The sequence below is a fragment of the Kryptolebias marmoratus genome, linkage group LG22, assembly GCF_001649575.2.
Source record: "Kryptolebias marmoratus isolate JLee-2015 linkage group LG22, ASM164957v2, whole genome shotgun sequence".
Classification (NCBI taxonomy): Eukaryota; Metazoa; Chordata; class Actinopteri; order Cyprinodontiformes; family Rivulidae; genus Kryptolebias; species Kryptolebias marmoratus.
In genome coordinates, this window is record NC_051451.1 from 17924942 (window position 1) to 17950618 (window position 25677).

At 38.0% G+C, this 25677-nt stretch overlaps 1 protein-coding gene across 1 annotated transcript in view; it reads right to left on the minus strand.

The window, feature by feature from the left end:
• The window catches only part of LOC108245631 (protein bicaudal C homolog 1), a 57139-nt gene that overhangs the window by 29047 nt on the left and 2415 nt on the right, over positions 1-25677 (minus strand). The window contains exons 2-3 of the mRNA XM_017432712.3: positions 10658-10704; positions 1658-1727 (exon numbers count right to left, since the gene is read on the minus strand). Of these exons, the coding sequence (XP_017288201.1) occupies positions 1658-1727; positions 10658-10704 (117 nt within the window). The remainder of the gene's footprint in view (positions 1-1657; positions 1728-10657; positions 10705-25677) is intronic.

Here is a 25677-nt window from a genome sequence, read left to right on the forward strand (position 1 = left end):
TGAACAGCCAGGACTTAAAGTTGATTAAGCATCAGAGAGAAAAATGTTGAAGAATCTGTTGTAATCCCATCAACATTCGTCTGAGCGGACCGAATGCGGAAGTTGCATAACATCAGTGGATCGCACATCTGGTTTGAAGACGCACGCTGGCAATTCTCCAGGGAGAAACAAAGTGGGCACAGCTACACCTATTACACCCCCCCACCCCGGCTGCCATTCCTTGCCTCAGTCCCCGCCTCCCTCCCCCCCTGGAAGGGCTTTAAATAACCGTGATAATCTTTTATTGGTAACAGAGTGCTGGAACAAGTTTGCCAATAAATGTATGAGCTTCAACTCCCACATCTCTGCCTCCACAACAGAATCACAAAGTTCTGCGTTCGAATGAAGTTACTGGCTTGTGAGGAATAGGAAAACGTGAGCCTTCATCATTGCAGACTGTCTAATGAGCTCTTTACTAAAGAATGCTAGCACAACTTTGACATACCTCCCTCTCGTCCGATTCCAGTGGATTTTCCAAGAATTTACATCTGGCTAAAACAACAATGACTCACAGCTAGTAATATGAACTCACCAAAAAATGATCAAAAATGTGTGTTTTTTGTATTTTATCAGAAATGACAAACAAAGCTAAGATGACATGAAGACAAAACTTCATTGTGTTACTGAATTCAACATGTTTCCGGGAAGCATTGACTAAAACAACTGACAGACAGGGTCCCCAAGAGTCAATGTTAATGATGTTAATGTGAATTAAATGGAAAATAACATAATGAACTCCTGTAAATCTAAAACTGTTTGTTACCAAGTCGCAACATTACTTACACTGCCTAATTTAGAACAAAGGTTTCTGTAAATATGTAGTAATTAATGATCATTTCACCTGTTCCTTCTCTCTGATCCACATCTATCTGCTCAACTTTTTGTGCAGCGCAGGCAAACAGTTAAGGATCAAAGAAGAATGAGACACACACACATAGAAATACATCACATTAGAGACCAACACAAGGCTGAGGTAAAACAAGTGTACAAACAATACTGTACTGCACAAGTAATGAGACTGTAACTCAATGTTAACACACAGCTCCTAAGTGTGTTGGTAAATGCTGGTGTTACATAAGGCTTGTTCCTGATTATGAGCCAAAAGACGCATGTGGACATTATTTGTTTGTCGGGTTTGTTCGGGATGAAATTCTGGTTGTCATCATGACAGTGCAGATCCACAGCAGAAATGCTTATATTTCATGTTAACCGTTTGTTTAGCTGATCCAGAAAGTGGCCAGATAAGGGGCCACTGACAATTGTTTGGGTGGCACACCAAAATCAAAAGACATAAAAGTATTTCAGGAGTTTGATTATGCTGCTATGATATACAAACACTGCAATCTGGGAGTGAGGAATACAGATACAGGCCTACTTTGGGTTCTTTTTTTTTTTGTACAGTTGCTATAACTAATTGAGAACAGTGCAGTCTCTGCTCAACCCTGTGTGGTAGTAGTGGGGTTAGCAAATTTATGGGGGTGGTTATTGCCCCCGTCTGACCTCACTTACTGGCGTCACTGTGATCATCTGCGTTAACATTAAAAATAAAAAATTAGTATGGTAACTGTGGTAACAACTTATTTTTCTTCCCAAACGAATAAATAAAAAAAATTGTCACCTTTTTTCGACTTGGCTCCGATTTTCAGCTTGGAGGGCCAGGCTATCTGTGTTTGGGTCTCATCCATGATCTGAAACAGAATAAAGGAGGCCTGACATTAGCTCATCACAAACACAGTCAAAACTTCTTCGCCAAACTCACGAAAGTCCTACGTCGGACCACAGCAATGTTTTAGTGTTGGTTTTGTGAACGTTCAAAAATGTTCCATTTTGCTGATTTTAGAGAAAATATTGAAAAATATTAAATAAATATTAAACAAAGTAATCATATATGCAGATAAAAAGAAATAATAGAGAAGTGAAGAACATCCATCAATGCACCATCTAGATGTTACTGTAAAACATGTCTTTATGTGATTTTTTAGACAGTTGTTTGATTTAATTTGGATCTCAAGTCCATCTCACAAAAAAAAAAAATAAAATAAAGGAAGGATTAAAAACCAATGGAGACATCTGGGTTTAAAGCATGCAAAAAAATACTAAAAGGCAATCTTTGTATTGGGTCTACTCACTGTAACAAGGAACATTTGTATGAACACTAAAAAAGCAAACTGCAGGAAATAAGAAAAAAAAGAGCAAGAAACTGGTCAGAAGTCAGCAAGGTGAAAACAGAAAGTTTAGAACTTCTTGCCTTTCTTTTAATCATGAAAAAAGCAGCCCACCTTAGTTTTTGGCTAACAATACAAATAAAAACAAACCTTTTTCAATGCTGCCTTGTTTTAAGAAGAGGTTAATCTTAGTGAAAAGTAAAAAAAAAAAAGATAGGCTGACTTGCTGTGTCCTAATGGTTGTGTCCTCAATGTGCTCCATCCTTGTTTTTACAAACGTCCTGCAGTTCTTTGTTTGTTTTGATACGTTCCAGGGGTCAGTGCTTTCAGGGTGAAGAAGATATGAATTTCTCAACGTTCTTGAAGTTTCGGCCACGTGACGAAGCGCCAGAGGACTGTCGAATCATTACAAAAGCAGCAGCTGCCATCTAATACGTCTCAATGGCCAAAGCGCGTTAAGCCATAAGCCAAATAGTGTTGCTCAAATGGGAGGGAGTGTGCATTAAGAGCCATCAGTGCTCCCTAAAGATGTTAGGCTTATTAACACTTCAGTAGAAAAAGACATTCTTTATTGCTTTTTATTATTTTGACTAAAGATTAAAACAATGTCACATCTTTCTAACGTGTGCTTGAATCAAAAAAAGGTAAGTGCTTGAGTTCTTTCTGGAAGTGGCAGAGTCTGTTTGTCATCCTTTAAAATAATGTTTGACAGCTTGTCCAGTACCACTCTCCCACACCTGGAAAACAGAGCGCGAGCTCTGAAATGTCTGGTGTGAGCCTCTTGTTTCTCTGCAGCTCTATACTCTGAGTCCGTGATGGTTGACTGGAAGCCCTTTCAAGCCTCGCTGATTTTCTACATCCTAGAGTATAATCTTATATAAAAATGGATTCTCTGGATGATCAACAAAATGAAGCACTTCTACCACGATCTTTACAAAGAAAACAATTTTAAAAATCGACTTATTTTTGTGTGCATGGCTTGTAGAACTGGATTCTAGGCCGTGCACATTATTTCATTGCCCACATCCTACCCACCTTGACAGCCGCCCCCACGTTAATGATCTAATTTGCTGAAGTACACTTTTTTTAAGCATGGACATGTTTTCTGTCAGAGGAGAGCTCCGTTGCAGGTATCAAAATACAAATCAAGAACTCTTGAGATGGGTTTGACACGCATGCAACAACTCTGACTATTTTGAAATAAACGTGTGCAATATTTTCTTCAAACTTGAGAGAAAATTAGCTGCAAATTTGACTTTTTTTTTTTCAAACAGGTTTAAAAAGTAGAAAGATGCAGCTTGCGCAAGAAAATTGAAAACCCTTGCAAACGTTTTGAGACACTTTGGAGACTCCCTTACAAATGTTGTTCACCAACCAGTGGTCAGTGGTTGCAGTCCAGTGAGATACAACCTTAAATGCCCTCAGTCGATTTAGATGATAATGGCTGAGGCGGTGAAGCACACTAGGAGTTTTGTAAATGTCATGAGGACAGAACAGAAAAAGAGGAGTGAGGGAAATATGGGTTTATCACAACTGATATCATCACAATATTGAACAAAAATATCACTATTGCATGTTTTTCTAATATTCCGCAGCCCTACATCTAACATGATACAGTGGGATTATAATCAATGGCAGCGTTACTTCATGAAAGGTGTTTTTAGAGTTTTAGAGATTCTAAACAAAAACAACTCCTTAAAAAGAAAGTTTATTCCTTATTGAAACAATAATGCATTTCTCAGAAATACTCAAACGGGGTTATTGTAGGCCAAGAAAATTCTTGCACAACACCTTAATACATCAGATGCAGCTTTAATTATGGTTTGTTACATTGTTTTTATTTCTTTTTAAGCTCATTATGTTGGCTTTAAAATTATGATCATTTGGAAATAAAAACTTCTCTTTCTGTCTCATAAATTAGCTTTCTCATAGCTCTTCTTTTACTTTGTTTCATCTGCAGGAATCACAGACCCATACTGATTCTTTTGTATTATGTTGCGCAATAGAAATAAAGACAAATGTGATATCCTTTAAAGTAACCAAGCTGAAAATAAGGCCAAAAATTAAACATTGCTGTCCCCCTGCTGTAAATGTGTCCATTCCTCCTTTTTTGCAAAGTCTTTACAAGTTCAAGAATAATATTTTCAGTCTGTTCGATGGAAATGAGTTTACATGCTGTCAAATTCAGGCCTAAAACCAAAACCTGATGAGATTTTTCTTACTGGGTTTTAAACTATCCTGAGGCAGTGACTCTAATCTACTATATGACACCCTCCCATCGTTGCCTGGAACATGCGAGAAAGGACAGTAAATCAAATTGATCCCTGAGCTGGACACAAGCATTTCTACTCTGACTCACACGTTCACACCAACAGCTGGATGACTTACAAACAACATTAAAAGGACATTCTGTTCTCCGTGACACGGAGAATGTTTTCCTCTACAGTACTTTAGGCTGTAACTTCTGTAACTTTCAATTTTATTTTTTTATTTATTTTTTCTTTTAAAGTTTTGTTCTTCAAATCCTACGACAATGTCTGGATTTTATCACGGAGGCATTTATTTGAAAAGCTGCAATTTAACAAATATAACACAGCATGGAGTTTTCTGAGGTTGACTGTAATTACAGAGGCACGGATGAACCAAATGATAAATCACCGATTGTGAATTTCATGTGAAATCGTATAACTGAAAGTGGGAATTTACACTGCAAGCTCGCTCATTCTAAAAATAAAAATCATATTTCTTGAAGAAACCCATATCGCCTTCCACCTTTCATGCCCACATTTTAAACGAAGATCTCATGTGATTTGTTCGTGCTTGGAGTAGGTGACGGGGATGACTCTCAGCTACCACCACTCCAGATTTTAACTCAATATCTGTAAAAATGAGTGGGTTACAACAATTTTTGTGTTTTCTAAGTTTGACAGCAGTGGTGGCCATCTTGAATCAGGCTGACACCAAACAATAAATCAATTGTAGACGAACATTCAATGATTATTTTGCGAGAGTTTCATTAAAATGTGTCCAGTGAATCACGAGATACTTTGCTAACAGATCGACAGAAAAAACAAACACACACCCAGATACACAGGCAATTGCATGATCACCCACCATTCATGGTGGCAGGCAGTGACTATGTGGAAATGACAATGCAGGAAACAAATTTGGAAAAGAAAAAGGCTCATTAAAAAAAATTACATCATTTCAGACCCTCGATTATTCTTTCCTAAAATGATCACACGTTTGAGCCATCAGGACTCTCTGTTAAAAAAAGGACTTTGTTCAAAGAAACCTGTTTCCTGTCCAGCTTTGCTGTTCTTGGCAGCCCTCTGCAGATGGAACTGATTTCTGACAGACCACACACCATTTTAAAGGGTGGATGGTGTTTATTTATATGGAGAGGGCTTGTGAATACCTCTCAAACGGCTCAAGATATTTGCACAAATTAAGTAACCTATACATTTGCCGTCCCACCCTTTCTTCTCTGCCACTCCACCCCTTTTCCCCGAGATGAATAAATACAGAAATTGCCCTGATAAGTTTCATGGCATCATCCGGGCATAATGATTGGCTGAGGCTTGCAGCTGGTGTTTGCAGATGTGTGTAAATCTGTGTGCAACACCAAATCATTAAGTCCACATAAATGGTACTTCCAATCTATACATGTGACTGTGTGTACGTATATTGTAGCACCATATGGCAGAGGCTTGTTTCCTGGACCTCACTGCAATGGCTCAGCTGTTGATTCAGCTGGAAAAGTGTGTGTGTGTTTGTGAGGGAGACAGAGAGGGCCTTTGGCGGGTGTAAGAGCCTCAGACCAGCAGAGCTTGAGGCTGACAGCACCAACTCAACCATCCCCATGAGACTCAACAGCCATGTTAACAATCCGAGTGCTAACTCGCAGTTACAGCCCTGTTAACCCTCTTGGCCAATACTAATATATACACACGGTTATGAAAAGGCTACACAAATTACAAGGGAAGGAAATTTTACAAACACTGCCGCTGAAATTCAAGCAGGACTACACATCATCCCCCAGATGAAAGGTGATTATGTGAACTGGTTGAAGTGCGTGTTTTGATGCCACTTGCACTGACCTATTTATGTCAGCCTGTCTCAGTTCCATGCCAACCAAACATTAATCCCAACAGGCTTAATTTTCACATTTGCTTTGTCAGTGAAGAGAAATACAAGATGCTTCAAGCGCAATAAAATAAATCAAATGAATAACGGACTGGCCTCAGATCTGAGCACACGAGCACTTTTCTATTATGCCTGGCATTATTTACAAAACCACAACCTCTGGGAAGGAGGAATGGAAGAGGGATCACGGATGAACTGGCTGGAGGTTCAAAGGCTCCACTCAACTCAAATCCACTCTTTCAAGCCCTTCTGTTGGTGTGCAGTTGTCATCTTAACCAGCTTAGCCTCTCGACTCTCTGCTACCCCATTTCTACGCAGCTCTCACAAAAGGGTCTTGGGTGTGTGCCATGATTTTGAACTCCCAACAGATCACAATGCAAAACCTTTCCAGCAGCCTGTTAAACGGCTCACAGACACGTGTTTTCAGTTAAACAATTAGGTGCCTAGTTTGCAAAGAAAGCCCCTTGTTCTGCTGGACTGATAGGAGTGAGACACTAGTGGTTTAAAGCGAGTGCAAAGATGAGACAAAAGGAGAAATCCCCTCCTCTGAAGTAACTTTCACATGGTTAACTTCCAGCTGGAACACTCCCATTTGGTTTACCTCCGTCTACCATCATCTTTCACCAACTCCATAAAAAGGGTGGACTCTTTGCAAAATGTTGCTCTGAACTTAAGGAAGTCCAGCAGACAGTGAGTAAGAGATTAACCAAAGAAAGTGGGCTTTCGCAGACCATTTCATGCTGCTTTCGTCAGCGACTGAATCTGGATCTCATTCCCAAAGCACAGTGAGTAAAACAGTACGCGTCAAAACTGCCCATATGCTTTCACAAGCTTTAACTTCATTAGCCCCGCTGAGTGTGTGGTACATGGGTGTGTTGGACAGGCAGGAAACGGTCCAACTAACAGTTTCCATTTTCACTAACTTCCAAGGTATTTCACACACCTCATCCATTTTAGTTCAACAATATGTTCCATGCTTTCTGAGGGTTCTTTTTTTTGCTGACTTTAACTGGGCGTATATGATCACGCAATCAAGAGTCATCCAAATGGAAATACTACTACAAAAGTATGTCTTCAGCACTCCTGCTTTACTCCCTCCTACCAACCTGCCATCCAAAACAACTGCAAATAATTTCTAAAATAAAAGGCTTAACATGGATCTTGCCCATTTCTTTTCATGGCAGAGTTATATATAGTTTGGTGAAAACCTATAAAACAACATTATGCACAATCTCATGCAATATTGCAATATGTCGCGTGATTGGCGCTTTGAGTATGTGGTATGGAGGACTCTCAGCTACCACCCCACCAAAGTTTAGTGTAATATCTGTAAAATGCACAAAGCTATAGGATTTTTTGTGTAAGCTAATGCTGATTAGCTGCTGCGACCATATTGAATTGGGTGGACTCCAAAGGTTAATCAAGTGCAAATGTGCAGCCAATGGCTAGTTTCTGGTCGTTTCATAGAAATATGTTGCAATATTTTGCTAACAGACAAACAGGGTTGACTCCAAAAGTTTTGTCAAGGTTTTAAGCAAAAATGTTGTAAAATGCGTTGCATTCAAAGTATGTGTTGGTGACGACACTCGGCTACTACCATATCAATTTTTAGCTCATTATCTGTAAAACTGGCTGAGTGATAGCCATTTCTTTGTGATTTAAACAGTCAGTTGTCTGTGGTGGCCATCTTGAATTGGGCTGACTCTAAAGGTTAATAGATGGCAACCCAATGATTACTATTTAAGTTTCATTAAAATCTGTTCCGTGATTTATGAGATATTTAGCTAAAGATACAGACAAACAAACGCATGCACAAACAAGAAACATGCAAAAACATTATCACTCCTCTTTTGCCTTCATCTTTAAGTGATAAGGACAACTCAACAAATATTAAGAACAAATTCTTTGAACTGACTGTGAAATTTGTCAGAATGGCTTTGTAGAATAATACAGACATCTACTCAGAATATTTTAAACAGTGCATTCATGTCCAAACCAAAAGGCAAAGCTACAGTACAGTGCATCGAAAAGTCCTTGTTAAAATTCCAGTGAGGGGAATCACGAGGCGCCTGGTCTGCATTACTCTGTTTTTGAAGACTGCTTCGGGGAAAGTTAAACTGCCTTTTTCTATGACATTTAACTCCGCTTACTAACTTCCAAAACCAAATACGGAAAACAGACAAAAGAGGAATGCTAAAACAAAACCGCTGTCCGTCAGTTATTTCATTACAGCCCGTCAACATTTTATAAAGGACGACAGAAAAAAAAATCAGAATCCGCTTGAGAGATTTACAAGAAACCTCATAATTAGCAACACATGATAATAATACAGAATCTGTTGTTTATGCTGAAGTACGTGACTATGCTTCAGACTTATCTGATCAGTGTCATCTGAAATTATTTTAATATACAATGTGAATTTTCACATAAGGTCACCAAAATGAAGAAAACTCAACAAGTGTGTTATTACATACACATTACCAACACTGACAGAGGTCTGGGTGCTTTATTGTCACATGGCGCCAAAGATGAAGGATAATGTTTTTGTCCTCATTTGAGTGCATGTGCAAGTTTGTTTGCAAACTATTTCATGAACTGCAGAACGGATTTCGATTAAACGTTCAGGACAACAACTGATTAACTTTTGGTGTCAGTCCAATTGAAGATGGCCACCACAGCCAAATGACCTTAGAAAACACAAAAATAGTTATAGTTCAGTCGATTTTACAGATATTGTTATAAATTTTTGGTATGGTTGTAGTTGAGACTCAAAATATTTAAATATCTTATGAACCAATGGAAGGATTTCAATGAAACTTTCAGAAATTATTAATTGAATTTATCTCTACAACTGGTTTGAGTTAATCCAAATCAGTGCTAGTTTAAAACTATAGCACGAAAAGCAGTGAGTGATGTGTATTCCTTAAAGAAATGCTAGGTCTTCCATATAGTAGAGTATATTATGTTCTTTTTTCATAAGCTGGCAACATTTTTGAATTGTTAATGAGTCGTTTCCGAGATACTCTTGTCAAAACACACCGGGACTACAGTGAAAAATATGGTAGCTGAGAGACCTCAATATGCTGCAGCTGAAGTAAGCTTGTGTAAGTGTGAAAAACAAAAAGAAATGTTAAAAAATATCTTCAAAAATATGGCAATATCAGGAGTATAAAATCTGATATGGAGATGTACCAAATACAACCAAACCAAAATAACTGCATTTCAATAACTTACAATAAATGTCCCACAAACAGAGACAACAGTAAAAGTGTTTTTGTGGACAAAACCTAAACAAGATTAAATGAGTGCTAGTTTTTTGAAGTATTTTCATGTATATCTCTGTTTTATGATTCAAAATGGTAATATAAATAAGAAAAACAAATGTTGTAGCTCATGGCTTCACATCCTTAAAGAGTCTGCTTTAATTTCCTCAAGAGTCTTTAACCATTAAAAGAACATCTCAACAACTGTAACCTGACAGGATGCTTGTAATAAAGTGCCAATAAAAATCCAATTTCAAACCGTTTTTTGTTAATTCCTTTGTCTCATGCAGACAAAATTTAAAAAAATCTTTACAGTTTAGGTGCTTTTTAAGATTTTTTTTAAAATGGTCACTGAAAATGTCAAAAGAAAATCATGAAAGACCACCAGAAAGCCTGGAGAGTCCAGCCTTAGACCAATTACAGAAAAGCTCTGAGTCTTTGAAGGCCAAGGTTAAAAAACGAGCGGGTTGGGTCAGACTTTTGCACAGTGCTGTATATTTAAATAAAAATCCATCAGTTGTCAATTTTCTGTGTCTAATTTGGGGAATATTAGAGGAAGAATGTTCAAAAATATATTATTGTTGAATATTTATGTTGCCAACTGTTATAGGGTGAAATATTGGCATAATCCAGAATTACCAACAAATAGCTGGAAGTTATTAAATAACTTTGTTTTTAATCCTAGAATCGGTAAAAAACAACACTGTAGAATAAAAGAACTAAAAAAAATAAAGGAAACAGTACGTCCTAATTGAACCCATGTATAACACCATTCTAAACTCCATATATAATCGGTAAGTCGAGGTACATTATGTAAGTGAGAAAGCCCACGAGTGTTGTGTCAGCTGTGTTTTGGCATTAGAGTCCTGGAGGCGTTTAACGTCAGCGAAGTTCCTCTGTTTTTTATTTGTTTCAACGTGTAATGAGAAGCAGGTGGACGAGCACCTGACATCTGCCCCCTCACCAAGAGAAAAGTGCTCCTCAGTCGGTCTGAACACAAGCCGAAGACAAAGCAAACATAAGCCAAGAGCAGACTGGACTCACCTTCTGAAAGAAATCCTCCCCGCCATTGACTCTCCCCTCAGAGGCGGCTAAAGTGAGACAGAGAAAAAGAAAAATAAATGTATGAAACCACACAGACACTTAGTTTTCAATATGATCCCAACAAGGCCAAATCACACTGTGATTATTAGGTCCTCAAAGTGTTACAGTATCTTCATTCAGAGGAGTGTTTTTGGTGGATCTCTATTTCTCTGGATATTGTGTTTGGAGCCGTTAGTGATATTCCTGATTGGCAGCAGTGGAATAAAATGTTCCAAGTAATTTTCTGTAATCCTGGAGATTGGAGACCGCTTCCGCAAAACAAATTGATGAATACTGTGAAAAAAAAAAAAAAAAACTTGGCCATTTCTTTTACAGTAGCAAGAAATAGCTACTCGTTGGCCAACTAGTGGTGATTTCTTACTTTGACAAAGAAAGCAATGCTCTTTCTCTTAACAATTTTCAGCATGTTATAAACTTATTTGTACTACATTATCATTATTCAAAAAATAAGCCATCCGCAAGCAAAATAGCTGTGATGGTTTCCAAGAAATTTTCTGAGCAGGTGAGAAAGCCAACAAACTTCCCCAGCTGTTACAGTACGCTGGATGGAAGCAAGTCAGGCCTGAAGTCACTCCAACACATCTGCAAGTCCCTCAGACTGTGGCAGCTCTGTTGATGAAAAATACATATCTGCTGTCCAAGGAGAATTCTCATGCTCCTCTGTCATTTGGGAATCCAGGGACGGTTTAATGATGCCTTGCAGCCTGCGTTCATCAACGAAGCCATAAATGCTGACCTCAGTGAAACAACTGCGGTGATGATTAAAGCTGCCGTTCCAGATTTGTACCATGCACTGACTTCCAAAAAACAACCAAAATTACCTAATTTAAAGCTGCACAAAAAAAGACAACATTCCTTTTAAAAAGTGACAAATTAGCTAAAGCACTATACACTAAAAAAGCAAAAATTCCACCATGCTGAATTGAAGTCCTAGCATGCCTGAGTTTAAAACTAATATTATGTTATGATCAGAAAAGACAACATTATAGCCATTTTGGTCAACCTTGTAATATGCACATTATCAAATGTTATTGCACAATGTCAAGCTCAAACTAAGTGTTGGAGTTGATTCTCAGCTGCTGTCATATCAGATTTTAGCTCAATATCTGTTAAAATGACCGACTTACAGCCATTGTTGTTTGAAAAAGTTAATTAGCTGCATAGGCCATCTCAAATCATGTTGACTCCAAATGTTAATGTGTTGTAGATGAACGCTTAAGTATTACTTTCTGAACGTTTCATTAAATTCCATCCAGTGACTCATGGGATATTTTGCTAACACACAATCAGGGTTGACTCCAACTAAAGGTTTGAGCAAATATTTTGAACAATGAGTAGCATTTGGAGTATGTGTAGTGGATGACTCTCAGTTACACACACATCCACTTTTAGCTCAATATGTGTAAAATTGGCCTAGTTATAGCTATTTGTGTGTGTTTTTTAAGTCAGTTGGCTGTGGTGGCCATCTTGAATTGGTTTAACTCCAAAAGTTAATCAGTTAATCATAATTACATCACAAATTTCCACTATCTTTTTAACCAACATGTCGATGTATTTCTGGGGCTATATTTGCACCACATCTCATATTTTTATCCAGACATTAAAGCCAGATTGCCTTCATCATAAGATAATCAAGTAAGTCTGTCCAGACACTCGTTTACACTCTGCTCTGGTTCAAAAGGTGAGTCTGCTCCTGATGAAATGTGTGTATATTAAACACTCACTAACACCGTGCATTGATAAAAGATTGAGTCTGAATGCTCGGTGGTGTAAAAACTCAGGGTCACAAAGTAAAGTCTTTCAGAAAATATGCATAATAGAAACTGATGGTTTGTGCAGGAACAGTAAAACAGAAGTCCGTTTTTATAAAGCAGTCATTTAAAAAAATATATTCCACCTATCAGCCTTCTGTCAAAATTATCTTCCTTAAAATACGTCAACAATCTAACAGGTGTCACAGAAAAGCAGCAAATCAGAGTCAATACCGAGTAGCGTTCTCTGTCTTGGGTAGATCCGAACAATCTAGACTCGGGTTTTATCCCTCTCTTTAGGAGAGGCTTTGAAACCAGTGAGCACCGTTTTTACATCGGAGGTAAAGCTCTGTTCGTGCAGGAGGTGAACCCGCTCGAACCAACGGCTGTTCTGTGCACCAGGAGTATAGAAACGAGAAGCTCAGATTACAACAACACACACAGCAGGAGACTCGATTCTTTCTCTGGTAAGGAGAAAGAACAAAACTTCACAAAGCAGAGAGCTGATGGACGCTATATTAAAGTTTAAAAATATTACATTGTTTGAACAGCATTTCAAGCAGAACAAAAAATGAGGATACACTGAGCTAGGGCAAAAACTTTTGTGCTTTTGTTTTAATCACATGACCTCCTTTAGAAAACCAGCGATGAAAGAAAATTCCAGTTATTTTGCATATCATGCAGGAGTTTTGTTAACAAGTAAAAACTGTCACAGATGTTCAAATAATGCGGCTGAAGCAATATTGAATTCCTCTCCCGTTACTTCAAAAGGCCTCTTATTTCTGTTTAAAGTCGCAGTGATTTTTCACGATCTGTGACGCACTTGGAATGCTACCAAGATGCTGCGCTTGATCAGAGGACAGATGACCGATAAGACAATGGAAACAGGAAGGCAGCTTGTCATAAACACTGATTGAATTTTAAGTTAGGACAAACTGTACCTCAGTAATTCGAGAAAATCAGAAGTTGATCACCGATACAGGCAGTTATTATAGAAGATACAAACTCAAAACTTTGGTTTTTAATCTTTTTATGTTTTGAGTAATGTCCAATAAAAAATACTTTAAAATACAATAACTGATAAAACTGAAATGAAGGATATTAATTTTTAAAAAAAGAAAACATGGCTCATAAAAGACTGTTTGTTTCCTGTGGGAATTAAGACTTAAAAAAAAGAATTGCAGCAAAAGCAGCCAATCTAGCACAGCGGACAGCAGTCAGCGGCAACATGCTGATGAGATAAGAGTATAAAATATGAAACGATAAATATAAAACTGGGTTATATGATAACTAAGAGGACACTTCATACTTGACTGTTCAAGAAATGTTCCAGGGTTGGCGTGTGAGAACCCAAATGTTCACAGCATTTGCTCCAAATTTCCTGCAGAGATTTTTCCGCCCAGCACCGGAGATGTAAATGGGCCAGACGACGTGTGAATGTTCTGCAGCGGCAAATCTTCCAAAGCATTTACAGCAAGTGCCTCAAATTAGAGCTGCACCGTGTTAGAAAAAAGGCAATTATTGGTTAAAGACACTCATTGCTAAGTTAAAAAAATGTTATCCTGAACTAAATCAAGAGGTGCAGTTTGAAAGAATTCACTCCAGTAGTTTCCCAGATACATTGAATGCAATTCTGAAATGCGGGTCCACACTCAATGTAAACAAAGCAATCATCGAAAACCACGTGGAAGCTTGGGCTCAAGGGTAAGGAGCTTCATCCAAACAGCATAATTTCCATATAAGATTTGTTTGTTAAACCTTTATAAGTTTTTTTTTTTTTTAAATCAACATTTAAATCATCTGGGCCAAATTCCAACCAGACATAAACATTAATCTGTAGATAAACAGTTTATATGATGCATAAGAAAAGCCGTGTGTTTAGCTGTTAACCTTTCAGTGACAACAAACCAACACAAACAACGCAGCGGCATTTTTGGCACACGAGCGCAGGAAGCTGAAGGAATCTGATGTGGGACATGAGTGAAAACATGAGCCATGTGTTCAGAGTGAAACATCCTGTTAGCACATGTGTAAACGGGCCGTGAGAACAGACATACGAGAGGCTCAGCGAGCGAGAAGCTACAAGCAGCCGAAATATGAAAAACAACCGCATGATTTAACAAAAACTAAACGGTGTGCTATGGGTTAAGAAGTAGAGAATTTCGCGTATAAATGACAAAGCGTACACCAGAAATCGGCTCTCAGCTTATTGCATTTTAAGATGAAAGCTTCCTTATCGTATTTTCTGCGTGTTGGCGAGAATCCTAGAAGAAATAAACTGAAATAAACTGTTGAGTCACACTGAACAGGGTATGTGATTTTTGATGAGTGTTACAACAGCAAACAAGGTTAGCATTCACTTAAAATTTTCAGCTACAGCCGTCAAAACACGTCTATTGAGATTTATCACTGAATTCTAAATCTTAGGCCAAGTTCACAGAAGTAGATAACCATAAATGTCATGCTGCAGACTAATGTTGAAGAATGCACACAAAAGGCCCCTGTCTGAGGTTAATCATCAGCTAAATCTGTGGTCAAATGCTCTGTTTGGGCACTTTAAATATCTTTGTGAGGCATGCTTGATATCTGTACTTTGTAGTGATTTTTGAATTAACTGTATGACTAAAAGAGTAACTTAGAAGATAGATGCGCTCTTAAAAGATTTAGATAAGAAATCAACAAACTAAACAGTTTGAAAAAGACGTTTTATGGCCCAACTTGTGTGTCCTAGAGAGACGCTTTAAGAAGGTTCAAAATAAGTGCAAATTGCTGAAGCCTTTTGTTTCTCCTAAAAGCCTTAAATCTGAAACAAAACTTCCACGTCAAGTAAAATTTGTACGGACAGGACTGATAAGTTTCTCTCTGTTTAAGTAAAACAATAACAAACCCCTCCCCTCCTAAGACTAATATCACCAATATGATAGCGATTCAAATGACTGATTGCAGGTTTACTTATTTTTAAATTTAAGAGCCCAAATAAAATCTACATTAAGCTTTGAAGGGAACCTTTTTTGAATCATTTGAACTCAACAAGTTGGATTGTCAATCATCATAAAATTAGAGACACAATCAGACCATAGATTGTTTTTAATTTTTACATATTTATGTGATTTCTGGTTCAATTCTCAGTACTCAGGCAACACAAGAAGTCTATTTTTTTGTTGGCCTACAGAAAAGCCCAGTAGGCTTCTTTTATGGTAGACATCAAGCCAACATTTACAGTTAGGGAGCACATTTTTATGACTTATATTCTGTGTGTATATTTACATAAAAGCTACACTTGAGTTTGGTTCAAGTTTTGAATACAACGCAGTGCTCCTGTCATCCAGCGAAGGCATCAAAGTTGAAAACCCGCAATGCTTTCCAGCAGAAACTCCATGCTGCAATCAGTTCTGCCGTTTGATCCATCTTTGAAAATATGCTGCTAATAATAACTCCTAATTAGACGGAATGCTAATTTGACAAAATAGTCATGACGTTTGAAGATCATATCCACCCACTTAAATTCTCTCCACGTAATTTCTTAATGAACACCATCAGTGTCACTACATGTAAAAGACGATCGATGTCGAAGTGGAAAGCACACAGGGCTCATTGCTGCCAGATGGAGCGGGGCCTGGCTTTCATTATTTTGCGGAAAGACTAAGTTTCTGGGAGAGTCCGCTGTTTTGACAGTAAAGGAATGCAAAAAGCGTTTATTTCTACGGTTATGACTTCAGTTCACACACGCACACACACAACAATGCAGCAAACAATAGAGACAAACCCTAAATAATCAAATCACAAGACAATTTCAAATATATATTTTTAACATTAAATAGTTAGAGTTGCACACTACCAGGGTTTAGTGGAGGGGATGAGAGTGAGCACAAAAAAAAAACAAAAGCCAAGTTACAAAAAGTCCTAATGGCACATATGTAAGCCATTACTTTTAACATGCTATGCAATATCATTCATTCAGTCATCGCCACAAAAAGTGGGGGGAGTTTTACACCTGGAGCCAGATGTATAAACAATATGAATATAAAAACTGCTATGTTCTTTGTTTCACAGAGCTTGATGTCCTCATCGTCATTTTTGGAGTTCACACACCTATACCACTACCACTTTTCACTAATAAAAACTTCTTTCCCAGTTACCGTTTGACGTCAACACAACATTTAAATTTAGCCTTTCTTCTGAAACAATCACACTAGAAGCCATAATGCTCAGAAGCAGGAAAGTGAAACAGAAATGCAGTTTATTAGTTGTTTTGTAGCATGTATGTAAAAACACAAGTTAACGCATGCATAATACAACACAACCCTGTCAGAAGGAGTTGACAAATAAAGACATTTTTCTGATAAAATTCCCAGTTCTGGTGTAAGAACCATGTGTGTTTTGTGGCAAACACCACTGGCTAGTGTTAGTCATCCAGTTATATGATTTATAGCCTAAAAATTCAGCTCATAATAATTATATTAATTGCTTGCCTTCCGAAGGTCGCTAAAAATTACAATTTTAATCTGTGAAAACACTCGAAGGAATTTCCAGGAAGTGAGACACACTGATACACAAACCAGACTTCAGAGCCACACCTGACTAAGATGAGCGAGCCAGAAGTAATTTTTCCACATCTTATCAACATAATGTTTTCATAGCTGCTTTCTAATATCTTTCCTTCGAGCGAGCGCATTGATTTTTAGTGTATTGCACAGATGAGAAAGTTTCGAACTGGGTTAAGAAGGGAACCATTTAATTTTTTAATCTAAATGTAGATTTCTTTTAAATGGAGTTTATTTTTTATGTAAATTACCACTGTCCAACATTCAAATGGGCTCAAAATATTGCACAAACTATAACAACTATAACACTTGATCCTCTTTACATTTGTATGGATTTTATTTGATTCTGCTTACTGCCAGGGAGAACAACCCAAATGTTGTCAGCGTTCACTCTAAGTTTCTTAATAACACTTTAAGTCCGGGATATATCACTGCAAGTGACTAAATGTGTGTGCTAGGAAGAGTTACTTATTCAGGTTTTCCCCTAATGAGCTGTTTCTTTGTACTGCTTCCTGTTTGAAATATACTTGCATACAAACAGTGTTATTGAGACAGCAACAAGCCTCATCTGCTGTTCCCAAAGTGTTCTTCAAGAAATCACTGTGATTTCCAACCTTTTTTCCTTATCACTTCCTTAAAATTTACAACATCTCCAGCATAAAACCTCCCACTGTGAAGTACAGCGACTGCGGAAAACATCTGTCTCATAAATATCTCCAACGTGTGTGAATGAAAATGGCTTATGAAAAACAAACTGACAGCATTCAGTCAAACAGATTTTCCAGTGATGAGGCTGTTTTCAGAAAACTAAAAGTAAATCCAGCACTTCTGTGACAGAGTGTTTCTAAAAGCCTACGACCTCGCGGTTGACAGCTAGTTGGCAGCGGCAGGGTTTGAAAGCGAAATGAGAGCAAACATGTTGTTACTTTGGCGGATTTTGTTCAAGTTGGCACATAAAAAAAAACAGAAACCAGCACCTGAGACAGCTTTCAGCTGTTTCTACAAGGGAAGAGCGGTATCTAATCGCCGATTCAGGATTGAGGCATCATGCAACTACAGCAGAAAGAGTTGTCTGGTTTACATAATCTTCCAAATTATCGCTCACAAAGAAGCTTCCTAAGTTTTCAACACTGACTTTGGGACTTTTAACAGAAAACTGAGATGCTATAGATACATTTTGACAGACAAACGTGTTCCTAACAGAGTACATAACTGGTGATTGATCAATTTTGCTGATGCCATTCATGAATCATAAGATGAAAAATGCAATAGTTTTACTTAATTTTCACTATATAGAAGTGGATTGAAAAAGAGTGTGGGTGTTAAATATGAGCAACTTAAAATGTGCTTATATTCTTTCCATATTTTATTTTACTGTTCATTTGCTACAAAACAATGATGGTAACTACTTGTATAAAAACTGAAACAAGAAACTGCCTGTCGTAGGATTTGCTGAATTTAAAATGTTAAAAACAGACAATTGTTGTTATGCAAAAATGAGCAATTAGCAAGGAGCCCAGGATGAGCAAATATGTTGTTTTTTTTTAAATTGATTTATAGTAATTACCAAAAGTAAACTATCACTGAGAATATCTAAAAAGAACATTTTGTCTTCGCAAGATACTGGTCTGTCAGTGGTGTACAGATTTAGTTAAATCCCACACATTTATTTCATTGAAAATGTAATCATTTTAGTAATTACCACCAGAAACAACAGGTGCCATCCAATTGCCAGAGCTAAGAGCTTAGAAAAAAATTAACTCGACGCTTTGAAACGACAATTACTTCCAAGCTTTGGTAAGCAAAGTTCAAACCCATCAAACCGAACAGTTGTCATAATTTTGCATCCTACAGACACCTTCTGTTATCGTGACAGCTCCTCTCGTCTCTCAGTTTCTGCAGGGTTGCTAAGCAACTATACTATCAAATAAAAGCACTAAGTGCCAGATGTTGCTGTCTGACAAAGATGAAAGCCTTCCAGGAAAACTAGACTGGATGACCCAAAGGTCACGAGGGTGGGCAGGCTGATGATAAAAAGAAAACAGACAGAGGCCAGACTGTACGACAACAACGGCCTGAACCTGTTTATCTCTGCAATAAGATCGTTAGGTTAAGGAAATATGGCAAACGTAAAAATGTGTTTCTGGCAATATGTTTAGTTCACCCTCTACTTTTCTTTTTTCCTCTCGCTTGGGCAAATGCTGCCAAATGATTTCCCAATATTGTACATTCCTGGTGCCTGGTATCTACTGCGTTAGATCCCCCGGGGAGCGCAGGGAGTCAGGCTCACTGCACTGTAAACATTTCTTTGTAGTTATTAGGAAATCGCTGATGTTCTCCATTCACAGCAAATTAATTACAAAGCATAAACCTGTCTTTTTAAGCCTTGACAAAACGATGGAGGATTATCATACCACACATTTTTAGTTTTATTACTATACTAGATTACACAACCTCGGAGTTATCTGCACTCATATGACAATTCGGATTAGCTTGAAGGTAATAATGTAGATTTCCTAATTCAGTTAAGGTTTTGGGTGGTGCCTGCACATAGTTTAAGTCTCACCTATTTCCTTTTGATCAAGTGGAGAATATTACAAAAATATGACCGGTGGAAAAAAGGCAGACTATAGTGAATGTTGAATAAGGAGAGAGAACAACAAACCAAAACCCAAGGTTATCCATACATAAACATTAAAGCTCCACGGGGAGGGGTTATAGGCAGCGTGGTGTACATGTGTTGGTGTGTGCGTGTTTTCCTGTATTTGTGTGTGTGTGCCGAGTGCACACAGGGCAGGCCAAGGAGTGCCCCCCCAAAGAAACGTTTCTAAAATAGCAACCGCAAACCCGAGAGAATGTAAATCTGCGCTTTGAAAAACCTTGATGAAAAAGAGGTCTGAGGGCCATAGAAAAACAGGGATTCATTTCAGCCCATTTACAGCTCCAGGAGCAAAGAAATGGGTCACAGCACTCCAGCCTCAGTCAAAACGTTGAAAAGAGGTACTCCTGGTTTGGCTTCTTTTTTTTTTTTGAGTCATCAATTACAGGTTTTTCTGCCGACTCAAGCTCAATTATATTACAGCTTCTGAAAGCCTCATCATGCCCAGGATGAAGGAATTCAACATGCAAGCAAAGTCAAATAAAACTGTTTAATTGTATCAGCGTGTTTCTAAAAAGAAAGGAAAAAAGGAGGGTGAGAAGAAAGGTGGCGAGGATAACCGAGCAAAGCCAATTCGTGAAAAGGTAAATAAAATTTACCATTACAGAGCAAACCAAAGCTTTCCATACAGCTTATAAAAGCTGTACCGGTGTGACAGAACGTTACATTCGCTAACATTAAACCACTCCACTTTTGCATGACAACCAAACGTCTGTGTTACTGAACGTGTGTGCTGCGGGTAGAATATTATATGATGAATGTATCAGTCCACTGGGAGCTGAATTAACTTTTGGACTGACTGGAAGCGTCCGTCAAGCAGATTGATGCATTCAGAGGCCTCAGGAGACTGACATTCACATAGTAACATGAATGTTGCTGGGTTAAGAAAACAGCGACAAACTAAACAAACTGTGTCATGCAAAAAATATATATATATACAGGTTTAATATTAGCTAATGTAGCAGTCTTTCATATCTGTATGTTGTTCTGAAAAAGAGTTTCCATAAGCCTGAACAAACAATATAAAATGAGCCCCTTGTTTAACTAGCCATTATCCTAACCTGAACAAAAACTGCCCGTTTCTTCACACTCCTTTATGAGTTACGTCACTGCTGATTGTTAACCATTTGACAGAACAGAACTTCAAAAAAAAAAAAAAAAGACCAGACTATTTCTTTAAGCACAACAGGGTTTATGCTAACAGTTGCATCTCCAAAACCAACAGCAAAATATAGGATCTAAAACATCATGGTCTTTAACACATCATAGGACAGTCTTGGAAAAGTCAGACTCTAGTTTTAAGTTTTCAACCAATACAAACAGACTTGCATGCAGTTCAGAAAAGCTGCATTACTCTTTGTCCATTGTGACTTCTGACATTTCTATAGCAGAGCAAAGCTACAGGGCCAACATCACAAGAGCCCACAACTGATTGTTTCATCCCTTTCTAAGACTGGCCCCATGTGGAACCTACACGTTTGCAGTGAAACCCGTTGAAACCTTAGCGTAGCATAGATTCTGCTCAAATTTGTTAACCACATGAATCGTCTGTTAGTTACAACAGTTACAAAACGCAAAGTCTACTGAGTTTAGACGTTTTGTTTTCCTGTCATGAACAGTTTGGTCCCTTCATTACGTATTCATAACCGATAATATACTGAAAACACAAAATACTTACATTATGGCTGCATAACGGCATTTAAAATTTTTTTTTTTTTTTGCAAACTGTAAGCAGATTCTACCCAGTTTACTATTTTTCACAAAACAGACAAACCGGAACAAATTTGAGTAAACTCAAAGATACAAAAGCACAAAGAGTTATTTAGACAAAGAAACAAGGTGCACTTGAGTAGTGTATAAAAATAATAAAGGATTAATCCACATTTGGTGCATTTAAGAATGTACAGCTATTTATTTACTGCCTAAAACAAAACAGCTGACTGGTAAATAATCAAAGTAAGGGCTTTATAGTGCTCTTACGTAGGCAAAGTGATCTTTCTCTGGTTTATTTAAAGTTTATTTATCAATACTAAGTGATGACAATGTTTATTAGCACAAACTGCTAAGTGTCACACAACTTAAGAACTAACTTTATAGCTTATATAAATTTAGCTACAGTATATACATTTTTACCATAATGAAAAGCAGCATTTATGCAACTTGTAAATAAATCAGAACTCCGATCATTAGTTCCCATAATAAGAGGTTATTTCAGATATTTGCTCAATCTAGCATTTGATTATTACTTAATCTCACAAGTTAAAGTCAAACAAATGATCTGATTTGCCTTGCTGCGAGGTAAATGAGGCACAGCAAACTGCAAACAAGAGGTAATCCATCTCCAGTTTGATTAAATGAGTGGAAAATATTTTGTTCAATTAGGAGAAACTGGTTTAATTGTCTGCAAAATGTCAAAATTATAACAATCTCTGCTTTGGCACATTCACAACTACAACACACATTTTTCATGAAACCCAGTCAGAATCTGGTGTACAAATCACAATATCTCCAAGTGACAGACGATATTCAGATCTCGACCAGAAGAGAGGGATTTTCCTTTCTCGTGCTGGCGTTCTCTTTTGTTTTCCATTCTTTACTATATTTTTCTCCAAACGGAAATCTGTGTGACGGTTCATTCCAAGTTCCCAGCTTTTCCATCTTTCTTTTCGCTTAAGACTACTAACTTTAAAAACAATGCATGACACAGACTGCACCAGTCAAGAGCTCAAAATATCATCCAAATACCCCTAAACATCATTCACGGGGAAAATTACATATAATGCATTATGCAGCTGAACAGCAGTTTCTATTGTCCCGAAGAGCTTAAAGTCATGTTGTTTGCTGGAATCGGTCAAGTTAGAAGGTTAAAAAAAAAAAGAATTGTTTGTAAACACAGGAAAATTTGATGATGCCACAGATGATCTGATGAAAGCGGGAACAGAAGGAGCAGTGTTTGAGCATTCATCAGGGAGCAAGAGAGGGGAGAATGAGAAAAAGAAAGCCTGCAGCACATTCCCCAAAAGACATTCACTTCCTGTCTGAGAGTCTTACTCAGCACAGAGGAGGAAGAGGAGGCCGAGGCCCTCACACATCATGCCTTCATTATAAGGTGTACAAAGGCTGAATAATAATAATAAAAAAGACAGTGATCAAAATGTTATTAAAGATCCAGGTTTCCCTTTCACATAAACTATATGAGCTGTACTCTTCTATGTAATGTTTAAAGTAGCTGTTCCTTGTCTTGATTATAACTGATTACTTTACAATATAAAGTGTCTTAAAAATATCTCACTCTTTCCCCTGGTTTCCTTCCTAAAACAAGGCTAACCAATAATAGTCTGGTTAAGGAGCTGGGGAAACAAATTAGTTCAATGCGGAAAACGATTCACTTAGCCTAATTGTAGGTTGCTGTCACCGTTTCTCAGTAAACATGTTGTTACAACATGTGCACACGCACGCTGGCCCTCCAGGAGTCCGTGTTCAATCACAAACAGCACTAAACTATCGCCACTACTAGTCTGAGCACGAAAACCCACAACAAGAGTGATGCACCGATTTACAGAGGAGGGCGCGGGTAATGCAAGTTTACAATATATATATATATATATATATATATATATATATATGTATCCTTAGAAACAGTTTATATGAATAATTACAGTTTGGGAAAATGGTACTCCTTTCCCACACTTGTTTTGGCATCTTCATAGTGAATGTAATAAAAGGCAGAAAGGTTTTTCTTACACTCTTCTCTGCACACATAAAAACCATCTTTCAAGCCTTTGTGCTTCTGTTTCTGGTCTCCAAGCCATCCACTCCGGAGCTCCACTCCTGGGTGCCAAGAGTACAGCAGTAAACCCTGACAGCAGATTTTCTTGTCACTTTCCACTCTATTTATTCATCTAAACCCAGGAAACCCGATCCTTGCCAGTGTTGGAGACAGTAAATTTGTAATTGCTGAGCAACTAATTATTTCCATTTTGTTCTGATGCAAACTGTGCCACCCCAGAGGGGTCACACAGTCTAGCTGATCCACAGAGTAGGGTAACTGCGTAGGACGGGGATTTGATTCAGTGAGGAGATATTTTGGTGACTCTGATTTTACTTTAATGGGAACAGAGTGTTTCTAAGTGATGTTTATTAACCTAATTCTGCCACGCAGCTCCCACCAGTCTGTCGTCTACTCTGACCCTTTAGCTTTATCTTCAGGGTATGGCAGAGTTTATTACTGAGAGCATCTTCAAATGTCACTTAAATTCACAATGTCCTCCATTATTACCCCAGACTGTGCTCCAGGAAATCCACTTACAATTTCTTTATACTATGAAATAAAATGTTGAAATTATGGAAATAATAAAAGTGGGTAATTAAAACTAAATTATTAATTAAATAAGTGCTTTCAGGTGTTTATTTAATTTAATTTAATTTATTTTTTAATGTGAAGCAGCTGTCACACCATGTTTGGAAAACTGGATTTATTTATGTGCCATCTTGGATCCGCTTGCATCAAAGTTGTCCAAATCCTGCACATGGATTTTGTCTTTTGCCTTGTTACTTGGCAGCATTTTTTTTTTTTTAGTTCCTGTTCTTAAGCACCTCGTTTCCAACAAATCTGTTGATTCTGGCCAACCTTATTTAAACTAAACTTACCAAGTGACACTGATGGCATGCACAGATAACCGGATGGAGTTCCCGTCACAACAAACAGTATGACTTAGAGTTTGCCATTATTCCACAGCATATGGAATATTTCTGGACAAAGCAACACAACATTACAAATTATCACCTGATGAGTATTAATCTACATTGTGCAAGTAATCATTTTTATGGTTTCTTTAAAAAGAACATAACTGAATAACCGATAGATGGTTTCCAGTGTTTAGCAATACTCTAACATACATAACAGCATTTTTAAATATTTAGCAATCCTAGACCAGATGGTCACAGCAGCCCCAAAATGCAGACTTGTGCAGCTACAGTATATTACAAGATACAATTATCATTGCACAAGAAGTAATCGCAGCATGATTTGATCTGTGGCTCTCTCTCTCGAAGGTCAAGTCACACTTAATCCTTCCGGGAAAGACAAACCAGAGATATCGTTACAGACAATATAGCACCGGATAAAGAAATATACTGGAGTTCTCGTGAAATGATTTCAGTATGGGCCAAACTGTGACCTTCGGAACATTATGTACCACAGCCAAATCTACAACTTCTCCAATCAAAACACTGGCAGGTTAGGGAGCTTTGATTTGTTGGGATATGAATTTACACCTTCGGAGCAGAAACGGATGAAGATCCGATCTAAAGAGCAGAAACACATTCCAGTACGTTACTGTGGCTTTTTTAGCAGTTATTAAAGCACAATTTACAAAATTTGACAGATTCTAAGACTGTGTAACATCTACACCAGGGAACGAGCGACAAAAGCAGACTTCCTGGACTGCCGCAGAGGGGCAGAGGTCAAAGGTGAAAACAGTCTCATGGCTGAGATAGCACGGCATTTAAACTTAAACCTGCGACTGACCAGACACAGGAACACAGCAGCCATTTCTCCTCTGCATCCGAGCTGCGGCGTCAACACAAACACAGTCAGCAGTGATGATGTCATGGTGGAGCAATTAGGAAACGAGACGTTGGCAGAAACAAGAGACCGGACTGACAAACTGTTGAGATTCAGTCAAACAGATAAGTTGTTTTATATACACATGCACAAAGGCATAAACAGACGCGTTTTAGTGAGGCATGTGACGTGGTATGTCCAGAGGACTCGGATTCAGGGCCGGCCTCTGGTTAAGTTGTTTTCCTGGAAGAGTTTGAGATGACATGGAGCTTTGAGGAATGCACGGAGCTGCGAGGCAACAACCAGGACATTCTCAAAGGGGAGCTGCATGTATGCGAGCACACATCTGCAACAGTGCGGCAGAGACGGAGCTGGAGGAGCGCTTTCCGAAACAAAATGAGCAATTAGAGCCCCTTTCAAATTACTGATGACCACCTTTC